This window comes from Bipolaris victoriae, assembly GCF_000527765.1.
Source record: "Bipolaris victoriae FI3 unplaced genomic scaffold scaffold_77, whole genome shotgun sequence".
In the NCBI taxonomy this organism is placed as follows: domain Eukaryota; kingdom Fungi; phylum Ascomycota; class Dothideomycetes; order Pleosporales; family Pleosporaceae; genus Bipolaris; species Bipolaris victoriae.
This window is the reverse complement of record NW_014575315.1, coordinates 30,741-47,408: the sequence shown is the minus strand read 5'-3', so window position 1 is coordinate 47,408 and position 16,668 is coordinate 30,741. Positions and strand designations below refer to the sequence as shown.

The following is a 16,668-nucleotide window of genomic DNA, read 5'->3' as shown; positions in this document are numbered from 1 at the left end:
CATGCAAACTCCCCCAAACGCCTTCGCTTTTAGTTTTCCGAGACGCCGTATCGCTATGCAGAACAAGAAAAAAAATCAGAAGGTATACTCTATAGAGTCCAGAGACCACTCCGTCGTTTGCCCATTGGATAGACGAGGAGGGCCGCCATGAACAAGCCGACAGTAATGCCAATGGCAATCTGGATCATGGAAGCTGCGACATTGAAGACGATAGCGTTCAAACTATCGGGACTCGACTAATTTGCGTTAGAAGTGACCATTTGAGATGTTATCAAGTGTCTTACATCAGCCGCTCCCGCTGCGCCTTTGATCAAGGCGGATGCAGTTTTCAGAGCAGAGTTGATACTCCCGCTTGATGCAAGAGATCCAGGCACCTGTACATAGACGGCGGGTAGGAGGACAGCAGCAGCAACTCCGTGGCGCAGTCGACTGTAGAGGTTGGCCAAAACACCGACGGTGAAGGCACCGAATGTGTATGCGATTGGAGCAGAGGACGAGAATTTCTTGCTGGCGTAGAAATTGACCAAGTAACCAGCAAATGCAATGATGATCATGGCGGGCATTTGCTTGTACTTTGCTTGTACGGTGAAAGTCGTGAAGAAGACATACAGAGGAACGAAGAGGAAGCTCCAGTATGGGTGTAGGGGTTCCTGGCATTGGGTCGCGTTGGTGGCATTGCTATCGATAGCACCATAGATGGCTGTGCCGACGGTTATGCCATATCCCAGAAAGAGAGAGTAGATGATGGCAAAGACGAGTCGGATGGAGCCGGGCACAATGGCACGGGACTGGAGTTCGAGGGCAGAGCTCAGGACCAACCAGCCGGGAAGGATCAAGGCGATGGCGCTCTGTGCAATAGCTGAGAAACAGAAGAGGTTTCCATTGTCAATGCTGCCAAAAGCACGAGCAAGGAAGCTCATGAGAATGGTAGCCGAGATTTCGAAAACAGTGCTGTACGTCTTGGAGAGTGGAGCGATGACCAATTGGAGCACGCCCAAAACCATACCAAGGGCGAGGATAATAGGCATGTCAATGAAGCGTGCTGAGAAGAAGACGGAAACGGCCGCGCTGGCCAAGCCATACATGATGACGGTCAACCAGACGGGGTGGCGGTCTTTCGCGTTGATGACGGTATCGAGGCGGGCAAGAGCTTCGTCGAGACTGATGACATCATGCAGGACCTCTTTGTAAATCTCATGGGTGTCCTTGAGCTTACCCAGGTTGACGCCCTGGGCAGTGCGGACAATCTTGACTTCGGCGGTATGGGTAAGGTTGTCGTCAAAGGAAATGATCATACAACCAGGGATGTAGAGAAACTGGCTGTTAATCTCAAGAACCTTTGCTGTCATGGCAAGATACTCCTCGAGGCGATGAGTGGGTGCGCCAAAAAGCATGAGAGCACGACACATGCGAATGATGTATTGCTGTCGCTTGAGGATGTTGGCCACATGAATTTTGATCTTGGCGTCCTGGTCTTCTTTGGCCTTCCAGACTTTTGCAACAATGCCACCACTAGCCGTGCGCTTGTGCTGGCGTGGTCGCATAGGAGGGTCTTTCTTTTCATCTTTGGGGTTGGCCAACTTGGCCGAAGCACCAATCAGAGTAGCCAGTGTGTCGGTTGACTGGATGGGCTTGTTGGCATTGTACCATTTCCGTTTTGGCGTGTTGGCGCCAGAAGAAGAGACGGGATGGGGAGGGGTGGTGTTGCTGTGCTCGGAGGCGGCGTCGGGGAAGGCAGGTACGGGGTTCTTGTATGTCTGGAGGATCTGATAGAAGATGCCTCCATTGTTGTTGCCTGTGACGGCATAGCCGCCGTCCGAGTCTGTGTCATTAAAAGCATGACCTTCTGAACTCTCAGCACGTGCGGTTTCAGCATGTGCAAGGCGGGCATTGTGGGCATTGAGCAGCTCTTCGGCATCGGCCGTGTGCTGGTCGACAGTGTTTTCTGCCGAATCGGATCCTTGAACGGGCTCATTGCTGGGAGAGAGATGGGGAGAAATGGGGACTTCAACATTGGCCGAGCTGTTGAAGCGCACGCGTGTCCTGCCCGTTGCCTGCTCAGGCTGTACTGAGGGTGTTGGGTAGGTGGGGGCAAGGTGGTCGAGCTCGTGAGCATCGCCGTTTGTGCGATCAGATGAATGGGACGAAGTGGGCTCCATTGCGGGGGGATGGGGCGCCCGGAAGGGGAGATGGCAATGAAGAGAGAGTGCTTTTGTGTGGATCAAAGGGATGAGGGCAGATGTGGTTTGAGGGGGAGTCCAGCATATATCGGCGTGGTGCTGGGTGCTCAGGGCTTGGGCAGTGAGTCGTCGTCGGCGTTACCTCATGGGCCCAACTGCGTTTGCGGCCGTCGATGCGAACCCAAACGACCAGTGCGTCGCGGGCGCGACCTGGCGGTGGATCCAAAGAATGGATCAAGAGATGGTAGCGATGCTTGGGAGGCGCCGAAAGGAGAAGTGTGGGAGCAATCTCGAAGCCAAAGGCGGCGACGTCGGTCACGGGTGATGCAACGGGCCCGGCTAAAAGTGGAAATCTGTGTGTCATGGATTCGCTGATTGGCCACCGCCACCAGCAGACGGGCTAAAGTCAGCGACACCCGAAATGCTCTGTGAAAAAATCCATCTCACCACCACCCGCCGGCACACTCGCCCTCACCCCCGACTCGACGACGCGAGTCCCCGTGGGGCCTGCGACAGCGAACACTGGTCCAAATGGCCCCTCGATCCCTCCTTGGCTGCGCTGCCACCGTGTCAGCAGCAAATTAGAGCACGCTCTAGAAGCATCGCTGGATCCACACAGTCCCTGACTATGGCCTCTCTGCGACGTGCCTCCAAGGGGTATCTACTGTCTACTATACAGTAACATGTGTGTATGCGGTATATCTGCTATACAGAAAGGAGTATCGTAGACCGCCTCTTTTTGCAAACGCACTCGCCGTAACGGTCACGCGCACATGTGTTGCCTCGCACAGATATCACAGCTCTCTGGCTGGGCGAATTGAACTAGCATGCACCATCTGTACTGTCATATTAGCATATAGTGTATCACTCCGTGTGCCTAGGCAAAATTAGCATGTAGAATACGGACGAAACCTTCTTCTTAGCAATCACCTCAACATGACGAAATATCACACAATATCCTAAACCCATTCCATCCATTCCGAAGGCGAATCCCGCATGTTGCTGAAGATCTTTTCAGTTATCCGGAAATAGTACCTGACTGAACCAACAAACGAGATGCCAATGGGAGCGGAGCCCCTGCGTCCCAGCAGGGAAGGTTGTTCCGCTAGTAGTATGCCCATGACGCACCTCATGGCGCGTCCCGGCACTCGAAACCGATCCCGAGCAGATCGCATCTTTAGCGAGAACCCCGTCAGGAGATCATAGCCTACGCAGATCTTCTGAATGACTGACCATGTGTGGGAACCGGGTACTTATCGATCCACCCTGCTTACTGGGTTGCTGTATCCGTCATCATCGCGTAGGCGTACTGGGTGTGTTTGGGAGCCTATATCCTCAAGCGGCCCTTCATCTCAGCCTCGCGTCATCCTCGTCTTGTATACCACTTGGTTCATATACACAAGCAACTTCCTCGTACAACTCGCCCCTGACCACCAACTGAATTCTTCCTTTTTCCTTAAATCCAGCTTTTGCATAAAATCTCTCGGCCGCATCCACGGTGCTTTCCAAGTACACAGGCACCCGTTTTTTGTTGCATGTGTCGAGGCCCCAGTCAAGTAGCATTCTGCCCACGCCTTGGCGGCCATGGCTTGGTGATACGGCGATCCAGGATAGTTCTGTCGAGGCCGAAATTACCAAGAGTCAGTTAGAAACGAAACGTGACATGTATACTCACCGTAATGCCGACAATCTCCAATAGTATGCTCCGCGACTTTCGCAGCAGCAGCTCTCCATGCATTTAAAATCTCCCAATCTGTCCCCACTGGTAGATTCCAACGCGGTGCTGTATATGTCTTTTTGACATTGCTGCTCCTTTCCTCCTCTTTGTCTTCCGGACAAGCGTGGCACCATACTGCAAACCCTACTATCTCTCCTCTACCATCCTTTTCCGTTTCTGCAGACTGTGCAACCATCACACTCGTCCTTTCATCGAGCATGTCGGCGATTAACTTTTCTTCTACGGCGTGTTCAAATGCTGCCCAAATTGCTGGCGTAGGATAGATAGCGCGCATGAGCCGGTTGGAAGAGAAGGCTGATACATGAATACTAGCGAGACGTGGGGCAACAGAAGGAGTCGCGGGGTAGATGCGGATAGCCATTTTGAACTGCAGGATAGGGTTATGGAGGGAATAGCCGTTCCTTTATATGTGGTGCTTGGCCGCAATTATGGGCGATATAAGCGGATGTCTTGTGTTTGACTGTTGCATTCATCGATAGCAGACGCTGTGGTGATGTTTGGTGGCTGTGCAACCATTCCCCACACGCACCGCCACACTTTTCTCATATGTACACAGCCATCCTGCCTGACATACGAGGTAACTGAAACCGCCCCCAATACGCCCTGACAGCGCTGGCTATTTAGGATCTGAACGCCCGGCTTCCACGGGAACATGAATATTGTAGCTGCCTCTCCACACCATAAGCTATCCAGATGGCAAACATCTCACTTTATCAACCACTTAACCCAACCCGAGAAAAATTTCGATTTCTTCGCATACATCCCACCAACATCCCGGAAAGCATCATCTCGTGCCAGCTCTTCACTACTAGTCTTGCCGAACAACCATCGTACAAGGCTCTATCATATGAATGGGGCCGAAAGGACATCACCAAATACATTATAGTCAATGGTATCAGAGTCCAGGTTACCCACAATCTCGAAGCTGCACTACGGCGCATCCGTAAGTCCGACTCAGAAGTTATTCTCTGGGTCGATGCAGTGTGCATCAACCAGCAAGATCTCGATGAAAGGAATTCACAGGTGGCCATGATGAGCAAACTGTATTCCAAGACCACACTGACTTACGCATGGCTGGGTGAAGATGACGATGGTAGCGCGCAACGTGTATTTTCCCTCATCTGCAGTTTCGTGGGTGATTTCACCAAGCGTGTTGAGGACATTGACCATTTCGCCATCAAATTTGCCAAAGTTCAGTGCAACCAAATGTACTTGGCCTCCAGGATTATATTGCCCAAAATCTTCGGGACGGTAAATCAACATTGGGCATGTCTGATGTCCAAGACATAGGACTGGTGTTTTCTAGATCATACTGGTATAGAACTTGGGTTCAGCAAGAGCTCGTTCTTCCACCCAAAGTAACAATGATTTCCGGCTCCGTGTCTATATCATTCAATATGATCATGGTTTTCCGAGACATCATCGATTGTATTCGATGCAAGAGCATTCGGTGGAAAGACAGTGCTGATGAGATCATTACCGCTTCGTGGGAACTTGCCTCACCCCCCCACGCTTGAACTACGGTTAGCCAATCTGGGGAATATCCTTGATGTGGTATCAAGCTTGGTGCGATGCGATGCTACGGATCCCGCGACAAAATCTATGGAATGTTGGGTTTTTGTGAACGTCCTATACCTGTCACTGTCGACTATACCAAGCCAATAGCTCAAGTGTTCATTGAATTAGTTAAAAATGTCGCCAAACAAAGCGGACTCCTCATCCTTCGACAAGAGCCGGACAGTAGTATCGATCCCTTCGTCCCGAATCTGCCGTCCTGGACACCAAATTTCCGCCGAGATTGCATCGAATATACCCATCAAGACTGGATTGGTGTGCATGCCCATGGAGGATGGAAAACAAGAATCTTCCCCACAACTTCTCTTCAGTTGCTACGGACCTCTGGGTGCGTAGTAGACACCGTTCAGTCAGTCTTCCAATTCTCGATTCCTCAACAGGTGACAGAAGTTTTATTCGATTTCACTGTATCCAACATCACCATGTCTCATCCAACGGGGGCTACCTTCCTTCAAGCAATTTGCTGTAATATCCTCGGATATCACTCCGTCGACGAATTTCAACACCGACTTTCAATATATGGCATCCGTACGTTCTTGCACTGGCTACTAGACTGTGGGAAGGAAAACCCCTTGTTGCATGGACGATTCCTCACTTTTGTCGAACAGAACAATCTCATGGCCGTATTTGAAACTATTACAGACGAAATCTCAATGAGCTTGCGATTCGCGGCAGTTACCGGAGCCATCGATCATCTGGTTGAGCCATACAAGGACGCTAAAGACCATAGCGCTTTCCTTGCAATGACCCCGCAACAACGTATGACGCCTTTTTGGGGGTCTGAATCATACCCCGACGCTTTCCAAGCAGATATAGATTGGCAAATTCCTTCAGAACGCGTCAGCCTTGAAACTGTGAGGCGAAGAATCATGGATTGGGTGGACAGAAAAAGCTTAATAGTCACAGAGAAGGGCTATATGGGCTTTGCAACCCGTGGTGTTTTGGTAGGGGACGATGTTTGTATTGTCGCAGGATGTCCATATCCTACTATCATACGCCCGTCAGGTAGCCGTCATCAAGTCGTTGGCGGTGGCTTCATTTTCGGATTGATGGACGGCGAGTTATTCAGAGATGGGCACTTGACGGAGGACAGTCAGCAGACCTTTGAGTTTGTTTGAACTATCCACTGCGCTACCTTTTTCTTGTGCTGAAACCTCTGCCGCATCCTGGGGCAGGATCAACTGTTCAACGATGGGCGCCTTCTCATCTAAGGATGTCCAGGAAACAACTCCACTCCCAATATGCTCAAGGCTAGCATATAATGAGACCTCTCGAGAATCAGAGTTGCCAGATTTCATGCCTTGCGAATACGTTTGCCAAACTATTGTGGCTCCGTGAGAGTATTGTCGGTTCCAACATCGGCATTGGACAAAAGAAACGAAAATCCTTCATCGGGCATTGTACGTTCCATAAATGCAGGATATTTTCGGTACCCTTCTCAAGAGACCAGTTGGATCGACTTGTGGAGGACTGTATGCTAGGTTGGAGCCATTTAACAACGGCCTTGCTAGCATTGGTATGGTATAATTCTTTAAAGGCATGAAGATCGTCGTCTGATCAGACGGGCGCAAACCTTTTTTCTGGGTGCATTGGATGCGTTTGACGCCTCATACCGAGATTTCCCACGTTGTTTGACAAAGGACAGGGCTGGTCGCGAGCATGGAACGTGGACATACCGCCGCGCATGATCATGGGTTGTTCCCGAAGAAATAAAACTTTATGCTTTGCCGTGACTTCCAAGGGTTTAACGAGCGATTCCAGGAGAGATTTTGTGCTGCCCTTGCTGCGAATATGAATTCCGAGGTCGAATATGCGATGATTGGTAGTATGGTCCCAACGGCTGCACAAGGCCCGTGCCCTCGGACTGAAGATCCTCGATCGCCATCGCATGCGGAGACTATTGCGCGACACCTTCAACATGCCATTCTGTCTCGAGCGATAGTTCTGTGTAATCAGCATGAAAGATTGGGGTAGTCTTTCATTGGAGAAATGAGTATGGGCGTCTGATCTGCTTCTCTTCGCTCTGTGGTATACTAGGCAGTTACAGCTTGCCATCATCCCATCGTGCCAGCATCACGACAACTTGGTCTCTGCTTCCTCGATCGCATCAGCTCCTCCGGCAACACATGCCGACCATCAAGAAAAAAAATCCTGATTCGATTGTATCCCACTGCCTTACTTCGGATGAGGTCGCAACCGGCGCCGTGGCGTGCGCTGAAACCAGGCACTTTGCTACAACGGGTTTTGCAAACACGAACAGGGACCTGGGCGACCCTCAAGAACCTCCAAGAGCTAGAATCACTGACATCAATATCGGCCTCTGGCAGGGACGGTGGCTTGGGCCTGGGGTTCGAGGCTGTCAGGACATGCGGGCCGTTGCTCGTTCCGGAATGTTGAAACCTTATTCGCCTCACATCCCTAACGCGCATAGGCCTTATGGCATCGACCAACAGAGCCTCAACACTGCAATATTCCTGCATCTGGACTTGCTACGTATTCTCCGACAGTTCCTGTCAGGCCAAGACTGCCACCGCTGAAGTCGCGCTCTTGGTCTGTCCGCTGGTATCTAACGCCTCTGATTGGACCTCGTTGCCCAGCGCCTCATTCAGCACATGGGTTTTACCCTAGCATGTTCGTGCCAAGCACCATCACTTGCGGCTAGACGGCAAAATGGCAGCTGTACATGTTGGAGAAGAGTGGGGAGATTGCCTTTGGATTGCCCTGTCTGGTCGCCCTGGTGCCTCAAGGCATCATGGCTATGCAGAGAATGCGGCCAGGAGGCCGAGATCAAACACTTGCAAGTTTACACCGATTCCACGTAATGTTTTTGCTCCCAGATGGATGTTCCGATTCGGCCTTATTTCCTAGCAACAGCCCAAAGTACATATAACGCGAAAGGCCCGGCGCCTCATAGGTTTTGTCATCTCTTTCATCAACGCCGTCTTCAAGTCCCTTACCTTCTTTTCAACAGTGCCGAGCACTCATATTTTAATCATTGTTGAGCTGTGCTCTTCATTCCTTCATTTTACCATTGTAATACACAGACACTCGGTGATCCGCATCCAGTCCTTTCAGGAAAACAAAAAAAAGAACCCGACCATTCATAATGAAGACTATTTACCCACTACTCACTCTCCTTTCGGCTGCGGCCGTAGCCGCCGGTCCTCTTCCAAGGAACGTACAGCTACTCCCGAATGCAAACCTCAAGCCTACTCGTGTCGTCGCGCGCACGCAAATGCCTGCCGAGGCTGCACCAGCACCAGCCGCAGGAGTTGATCCTGGCAAAGCTTCCGCGGATGCTATGGAAGCAATGCATGCAGCTGAAGCGGAGGCCAAAGAAAAAGCTCATCAAGAGGCCGCTAAGCAGATGGAAGCCATGCATCAGGCAGAGGCAGAGGCAAAGGAGAAGGCCCACCAAGAGGCCGCTAAGCAGATGGAGGCTATGCACCAAGCAGAAGCCGAAGCAAAGGAAAAGGCACACCAGGAGGCTGCAGCAGCCATGGAATCCATGCACGTTGCATCTGAGAAAGCAAAGGACGCTGCCCATAAGGCATCGGCTGATGCTATGGAAGCTATGCACGTCTCGCGGGAAATGGCCAGCATCTCTATGGCCATGAAGACAGAGGCTCCAGCTGCCACCCCTCCACCTCCTCCACCACCTGCTGCTATGCCTCACGAGACTCCTGCCCCGGCCCCTACACATGTTATGCCCCCTCCTCCTGCTGCTGAGATGCCACCACCACCACCTCCTCCCGCCGAGATGCCACCTCCACCTCCTGCTCATACTATGGCGCCCCCTCCACCTCCTGCTGCGGAAATGCCTCCTCCACCCCCGGCTCATGAGATGCCAGCTCTATCTGTCCCCGCTGCTGCAGAGATGCCACCGCCACCTCCCGCTCATGTGATGCCATCACCTCCCCCTGCCCATACAACGGCACCTCCTCCACCTCCTGCCGCGGAGATGCCTCCTGCCGCGGAGATGCCTCCTGCTGCTGAGATGACTCCTCCTGCCAAGATGCCTCATGCTCCCGCTGAAATGCCATCTCCACCTCCCGCTGTTGAGATGCCCCCAGCCGCCGGTGGCATGAACGGTAGCGAAGCTGCACCGCCTACATCGTCTGCTCCTCCTGCGGCTGAGGTCACCGAAAGCTTCTCTTTGATTATGGATCAGGCTGCACAGGCTACTGGTGCTGCCAACATGACTGCTTCCCCGGCCATGAGCACCCCTGCGGCGCCTGCTGAAACCGGTGCTGCCGAGGAAGAGAAGAAGAAGGCCGAAGAGGAGCAGAAGAAGGCAGCTGAGGAAGAGAAGAAGAAGGCTGAGGAAGAGAAGAAGGCCAAGGAAGAGGCTGACAAGGCTGCTCAGGAACAGGAGAAGAAGGCTGCAGAGGAACAGAAGAAGCAGGATGAGGCCGACAAGAAGGCCGCCGAAGAAGAGAAGAAGAAGAAGCAGGAGGAGGCAGACAAGCAGGCTGCTGAGGAGGAAAAGAAGAAGCAAGAGGAGGCTGCTCAAGCCGAGAAGCCCGCTGAGGACGCTGCGCAAGACAACAAGGGCGAGGCCTCAGCCTCAGCCCCTGCCGAAGCACCTGCTGAAGCGCCCGCCGAAGCGCCCGCCGCACAGGAACAGCAACAAGAAGCAGCCGGTGAGGCAACCATCAAGCTCCCAGCCGGCTTCCTTACTTCTCCACGCGTGCGTCGCGCCAATCTCGCTAACATGCCTGCTAAGCGCGGCATGAAGGCTGTCGCTTTCTAAGCGTTTGACCCCGTTTTTCTTTTGTGTGTACTTAGTATATGGGGTAAAGCGAGAGGTTGGTTGATGATGAAGAGAAGTAGTTGTGCGTGTGTGATTATAGCACAGGACTGTTTAATGTTGTCTGCAGTGCTAGTTAGACGGGAAAGCGCGTTTAGAGAATTATTAGTGTAGCGTAGTTACTTGACCGAGTACAATCATCCTGACTCGAGTTTCCTTTTTTTCGAATAACAAAACTTATTCTCATACCACTCTGTTCAAGATGCAAATGCCGTTTGCGTGGAGAAAAGATGATACCTGAAGGTGTCTTAAACTGAATTATACAAGTCTAGTATACATGTGCGGCGCTCTTGTGATTAACTAATTCGCACTTGTCCTTGTATCCACAGGTACATTGGATACGAAAACGGATAAAATAGCAGCGTAAGCTGCTGCCACGGCCATCATCTCGAAGCTGGTCACTTTGAGGAAAAGCGACACGAGAAATGATAGCCCGAGTATCCACGCTGCGATAATCGCCAACTGAACGTTTTTAGATGACTCGTGCGATAGAATAACCAAAGGAGCAATGAGGAATATGGCTGTAAATGCTGCGGTGAATAGACGCCCGGTGATTTCGGCTATGAGAAGAGTATCTGGGTACAACCATTGGCGGCGGCGGCGGTGGTGCAAGCGGTACCAAATCCAGGTCGAGCCTAGGTCTCCAGGGTTGTTCTGGTCCCTCCTCTTTAGTTTTCTGAATCTAAAGAAGCGTAGGTACTTGTAGAGCCAGCGCTGGAACGGATCAACCCGCTCTCGCGTTCCGAGATCTACTCGTAGCAGCCTCGTTTTGTATTTCTCTCCCAGACTGAGGTCGCTACGTAAACTGGAGAGTAGATCGTCGTCGAGAAGAGAGTTGATTTCCATCGTCATAATTTTGTTGAAGGCTGCTAGGGCTTCGTCTTTTTGGATCCGGGATTTCGTGTTAGTGGGGGTTGATGTGTAGTTCAGAGGCTGTGTACGTACCGTATTCCTTCAAAAGACCGCGGAGCTTTAAAATGAATTCTGGAGTGATCAATTCATCGATATTGGGAACTTTGTCATCTCTCCTGTTGTTCTTGAGACCAAGCCGATCGAATGAGGAGATAGGCAAGTTGAGGCTGAGGCCGGCTTGGTACAAAACGTGGTCCATTTGGGTAATCTCATCTTCTAGGAAACGTAAATTTAGCAGATGCGTGGTTTTAAATCGACGGAAGCTGTGCAATGTGATGTTTTTGTCGGCCGTGCTGGCTATCCATGCCTTTTCAAACTTGTCTTGGGTTCTGCTTTTTGGACCTAGGGGCGCGTTGTGGACGGGTAATTCGTCCATGTTGGAGTAAAGGTGAGTGCGAACAGGTAGAAACTACATGGAGGAAAATTACCTAGATATCTCAAATGCCTAGGAAGCAGGTCCCTGATCCTTCATGCATGCTAGTCCCAAGCATAAACACTTCTTTGGCCATGATTCGCGATAGAAGCGCCTTGAGTAACCAACGAGCAGAATATCGTGTGGCGCAGCGATGTGGGGCATGGCCCTGTGTTGAGAGGGCTGAAATAGGTCGATCAGGCAGAATCAATGCGACGAGGCTGAAGCGCCATTGCCTTGCGGCACACACTCATCCTCGCTGAAACAGCATGTCTATTCGATGTCTTACTGTCTTGCTTTTAACCACAGTCATAATTTCGAGAGCTTTCAACCCCAGTCGCACTTTCGGGAATGCCATCCAGCAATATGCACACCAGTTGTGCAGATTATCACGTCGCTTGGATGTGTCCTGGAGCCGACCTCGAACTCTTGCCTGCGAGGCTGATGCTTGATGAAGAGCACCCAACACCGCCTTACGATACCTACTACGACGAAAATACTTACGTATGCGGCACTATCAATGGTCACGCAGTTGTTGTTGGGACTTGTCCACCGGGAGGGACAGGTAATGTCAACGCTGGGCGCTTAACGGGGCCCATGTTCAAGACATTTCCTAACATTCGCATGGCGGTGCTTGTGGGAGTTGGAGGCGGTATCCCCCGCGAACAAGTACCTGATGATGCTCTGGATGATATTCACCTTGGAGATGTGGTTGTGGGATGGCCTGGTGACGACGGACCTGCGTGTGTATACCACAAGCGAGGGAAAGCCAAAGTTGACGGAATATTTCACATGGTGGGCACACTGCAAAACCCAGACTGGAGACTTACCCAAGCACTTCGTATCCTTGCTAGCGACCATGAAATGGGAAAAAACTTCTTTCGATGTCCAACTTCGGAAGTTGCAGCGCACGAAGCGAGCGAAGAGATTTGCCCATCCAGGCCTCGAGCATGACAAACCCTTCAAGGCTGAATATCGTCATGTCGGCAGCCACGGATCTGGATGCAAGGACTGTGATGCAAGCAAACTGGTTCAACGCCCACAACGAACTAGAGAGCACCTATAAACGCTAGTCTCTCATCAAGGTAGGATTGCTACCGGCAACACAGTTATCCAGGACCCCGAGCTACGTGATAAGATTAGAGCGCGATGCAATAGGGCCCTGTGTGTAGAGATGGAAGCAGCAGGCGTTGACGCGAGTAGACGATGCCTTGTTGTCCGTGGCATCTCCAATTACGCAGATTCGCACAAAAACGACTTGTGGAGATCGCATGCAGCTGGTAATGCGGCTGCGTTCACAAGGGAGCTGTTATGCAGAATTCAACCAGTCGCAGTCAAAGACATGAAAGGGTATCCTGAAGGTCATTTGCAGGTCTGTTTAAGGCAATGAATCACATAGGATTATGGAAATATAACTTTGAATTATCAATAACACGTGTGTGTACCAGGCTGACACATTACAGCGCTATGGTTTGTTCCACTACCCAGACCTCGGTCCTTCGTCAGTCGGGGGAAACAGCTTGTCCTAATAGATACCCACATAGCCTCGGAAGGCTGTTGTCGATATGCTGTTTACGGCCTAGGTGGTTGCGGGAAGACAGCTCTCGCTCTTGAGACAGCTTTTCGAACACGGGAGCAGCAACCTCAGCGTGCCGTGTTCTGGGTACCTGCGATCAGCCAAGCAGGTTTTGAACAGGCATATCGAGAGATAGGACTACTCCTTCGCATAACTGGCATTACAGATGCTAAGGCCAATGTCAAGACACTTGTCAAGGCATGGCTGAGCGACGAAAGTTATGGGCAGTGGCTGATGATTATCGACAATGCGGACTATGAGAGAATACTATTCAACCCACTTAAATGAGGGAGCAACGAGGATCGGCTGATCGACTATCTTCCATACAGCCCAAAAGGCTCTCTCATCTTTACAACCCGAGTCGTAGAGGCCGCACACGACCTAGCTGCAAACAACGTCATAGAGCTGGGCATACTCGACAGGGAAGATGCTAAGGAGGTCTTGAGAACACGCTTGTTCAAAAAGTACCAACGCATGGTTAAAGATGAGGTAATGGTTGACGAATTTCTCAATATGCTCACTTGCCTTGCCCTTGCAATCGTCCAGGCGGCAGCATTCATCAACCAGAACAACATCCAGCTCTGCGACTACATACAGATGTATCGAGCGAGCAACAGGAGACTCAGCTTCCCATTGAAGAGTTCCAAGACCAAGAAAGGTATCTAGAAATGAAAAATCCCATCGCAACAACTTGGTATATCTCATTCAACCAAATCACGTCACGCGACAAACTAGCAGCCGACTACCTGTCATTCATGGCATGTACAGCGAATAACGATATATCAGAGTCAATGCTACCGGCCGAAAGGTTACAGGTAGAACGAACGAACGAACACGATTGGGACATTGAAAGCATACGCTCTTATAACTGAACGAAAGTTTATACGTGACGAGTGCGAATTTCAGCAAGAGCAGACACAAAGGCCGAAGGGATCATTCGATGTCCACCCACTAGTGCACTTAGCAATGTAAAGCTGGTTGAAATCACAGAGCCAGTGGCTCGAATGGGTGGAAAAGACGATTGTAAGATTGGAAAAGATTGTGCCACGCAGCGATTCCAAGACAAGGGAAGTCTGGACAACATATCTGCCTCATGCCAAATACGTCATGGCTATGTCTGAAACCTCAGAGCAGAATTTGGGGTGGAGCCTGCTTGAGCGAATAGGAAAATGCGAAATGATTCTGGGACAATACAGAGCGGCGGAGGAAACGTATCGTCAGCTTGTGTTGAGAGCAGCTAAGGCGCTTGGCCAGGAGCATCCACTTATCGCAAGTTATAAGAATGAGTTAGGGATAGCACTATCTGAGCAGACCCGATACAGAGAAGCAGAAACGATGTTTAGAGAGGCGATAGTACTACGTGAAAAGACTATTTGCCGAGAGGATAAGAGGATAAGATTTATCAGAAATAACTTAGCAATTGCACTAAGACGCCAGGGCCATTTGGAAGAGGCAGAGCAGATATATCGACTGATGATAGCAATGAATGAAGAAATCCTGGGCAAGAATCACACAAGAGATCTAAACAATATGAGCAACCTAGCGGCAGTGCTGAGTGATCAAGACAAAAAGGAAGAGGTGGAGCAGATATTCTAAGAAACACTAGCGCTAATAAAGAAAGTCTCGAGCAGTGAGCACCTATACACTATAGACATCATGAATAGGTTAGCAGGAGTGCTACGGCAATTAGACAGGTATGAAGAGGCGGAAAAAATGTCGCGAAAGTCACTAGAACTAGCAGAGAAAGTCTTTGGCAAGGAGCACCCACGTACTTTGGCTAGAATGGGTAGCTTAGCAGTGGTGTTAGGAGATATGTGCAAATACGACGAGGCGGAACGAATATACGTAGAAACGCTCGGGCTAGCGGTAAGGGTATGGGGCAAAGAGCACTCGAAAACGCGGAACTGCTTGGAAAATTTTGTTGCAATGCTACAAAAGCTAGGTAGATACGAAGAGGCTGCATCTGTACTGGATAATATGGCTTAGCTATTTGTTCATGAACACACCATGCAATATCAAGGCAACTTTTACTCACACTTACAAGATCAACCACCTAAATAGTTGGGATGTTGTCCGCGTCCGCTGCTTGGGGACGACTGTTGCCGGCGCTGTACTGGCGCTTGGTCGGAATATTGTTCACGTCCGCTGCTTGGGGACGGCTGTTGCCAGCGCTGTATTGCCGTTTTGTAGGAATGTTGTCCACATCCGCTGCTTGAGGGCGACTGTTGCCGGCACTGTATTGACGCTTGATCGGGATGCTGTCTACGTCCGCTGCTTGAGGGCGACTATTGCCGGCGCTGTACTGACGTTTGATCGGGATGTTGGAATCCACAGCTTCAGTTCTACTAGTCAATGGCTGAGTGGGCATGGCCGCTGAAAAAGCCAAAAGACTCGTGAAAGTGAAGAGGGTAGAGAAACGCATTGTGGATTACACTCAAGTTTTGATTGTACAAAGTGGTGTGTAGAGATTTCTTTCGTTACGGGACGTCTTTATAACTAAATTCTTGCAATTTAACTACCGCTTCTCTTAATGCGGTTCTCGTAAGAGCGTATAGGTGAACTGCCGAGAACTCAATTCGATCTACGTTGGAAATCACACCACAGTTTCATCACCGCTATCATCATCGTCAAATTTCTTACCGTGTATCTCTCCGTTGCGGACATCCTTGCATGCTAGAACTAACTAATCAGCTTGCAAGTTCGGGGCAGGAGTCTGTGATTTGAATAAGCTAATTGGTCGGTTCTCGCACCTAGGGATGCCCGTGACGAAGGGATACAAGCTAGCATAAGCATGCTGCTATTATAACTACCGAAGGTGTTATGAGGAGTTTCCTACGACCCCGTAACAGAACACGTCAATATCCTATCACTATCTCGTATATGGTCATCTTTCCCAAAGAAGCTGCACAGGTGATAAGCTTACCCTACTAGCGTATCCTTGGCACTACTAAAAAGCCGCTACAATCAAATAAACTTTGCGTTCTCTTTGATGCATAATGCAGTATCACCTCAACCTTATAGTTCATTTGAGAAGCCACAGCTTACAGAGCTTAAGTTATTTCTCATAGTACAATGGTTCAAAAACAATTCACATTAGATTTACGTAGTAATCAAACAAATGAAATTTGTTTTCTCGTTACTGATCTTTCGTGATCCGGGGACTACTACTGCATCGGCCCTACTAGCTATCTCCTGCCGATTAGAGTGCCAAGTACACCAAATGTGTGTTACAAACCCTGGTATAGACTGTAGATCGGTTGGCCAAGATGTTCCCCTTGTTTGTAGGGTGTACAGGCCACGTCAGCTGATACGAGGTATCCGCATTTGAAGCCGTATCTATCCCTAACTGAGCTATAGTATACTATTGGCATCATCATACCAAGTCTCATCACGAGAAGGTTAGCTGTCGTTCCTACTACGGTTGAACTCGATGTTGTTCAATCTTGACTTCCTAATCTCTACAAA

At 50.3% G+C, this 16,668-nt stretch overlaps 6 protein-coding genes across 6 annotated transcripts; 3 read left to right on the top strand and 3 right to left on the bottom strand.

Annotated features, from left to right (window-relative positions):
- Positions 1-89: 89 nt before the first annotated feature.
- On the bottom strand, positions 90-2,159 carry COCVIDRAFT_106283 (hypothetical protein; the record flags this gene model as incomplete). The annotated part of the gene is made up of 2 exons (XM_014698457.1): positions 90-236; positions 285-2,159. The coding sequence occupies 2 exons, from the start codon at positions 2,157-2,159 to the stop codon at positions 90-92; spliced, it is 2,022 nt and encodes a 673-aa protein (XP_014553943.1).
- A 1,368-nt stretch (positions 2,160-3,527) lies between these two features.
- Positions 3,528-4,279, bottom strand: COCVIDRAFT_106335 (hypothetical protein; the record flags this gene model as incomplete). Its single annotated transcript, XM_014698456.1, has 2 exons — positions 3,528-3,796; positions 3,856-4,279. The coding sequence occupies 2 exons, from the start codon at positions 4,277-4,279 to the stop codon at positions 3,528-3,530; spliced, it is 693 nt and encodes a 230-aa protein (XP_014553942.1).
- Positions 4,280-4,611: 332 nt separating this feature from the next.
- COCVIDRAFT_40077 (hypothetical protein) lies at positions 4,612-6,611 on the top strand (the record flags this gene model as incomplete). The annotated part of the gene is made up of 3 exons (XM_014698455.1): positions 4,612-5,109; positions 5,142-5,346; positions 5,740-6,611. The coding sequence occupies 3 exons, from the start codon at positions 4,612-4,614 to the stop codon at positions 6,609-6,611; spliced, it is 1,575 nt and encodes a 524-aa protein (XP_014553941.1).
- A 1,988-nt stretch (positions 6,612-8,599) lies between these two features.
- COCVIDRAFT_18231 (hypothetical protein) lies at positions 8,600-10,246 on the top strand (the record flags this gene model as incomplete). Its single annotated transcript, XM_014698439.1, has 1 exon — positions 8,600-10,246. One exon carries the CDS (start codon positions 8,600-8,602, stop codon positions 10,244-10,246), a length of 1,647 nt encoding a protein of 548 aa, XP_014553925.1.
- Positions 10,247-10,603: 357 nt separating this feature from the next.
- Positions 10,604-11,591, bottom strand: COCVIDRAFT_106332 (hypothetical protein; the record flags this gene model as incomplete). Its single annotated transcript, XM_014698454.1, has 2 exons — positions 10,604-11,184; positions 11,249-11,591. The coding sequence occupies 2 exons, from the start codon at positions 11,589-11,591 to the stop codon at positions 10,604-10,606; spliced, it is 924 nt and encodes a 307-aa protein (XP_014553940.1).
- Positions 11,592-11,993: 402 nt separating this feature from the next.
- COCVIDRAFT_40074 (hypothetical protein) lies at positions 11,994-15,580 on the top strand (the record flags this gene model as incomplete). Its single annotated transcript, XM_014698453.1, has 8 exons — positions 11,994-12,513; positions 12,701-12,920; positions 13,116-13,420; positions 13,493-13,743; positions 13,815-14,011; positions 14,232-14,476; positions 14,810-15,123; positions 15,248-15,580. The coding sequence occupies 8 exons, from the start codon at positions 11,994-11,996 to the stop codon at positions 15,578-15,580; spliced, it is 2,385 nt and encodes a 794-aa protein (XP_014553939.1).
- Between the last annotated feature and the right edge of the window lie 1,088 nt (positions 15,581-16,668).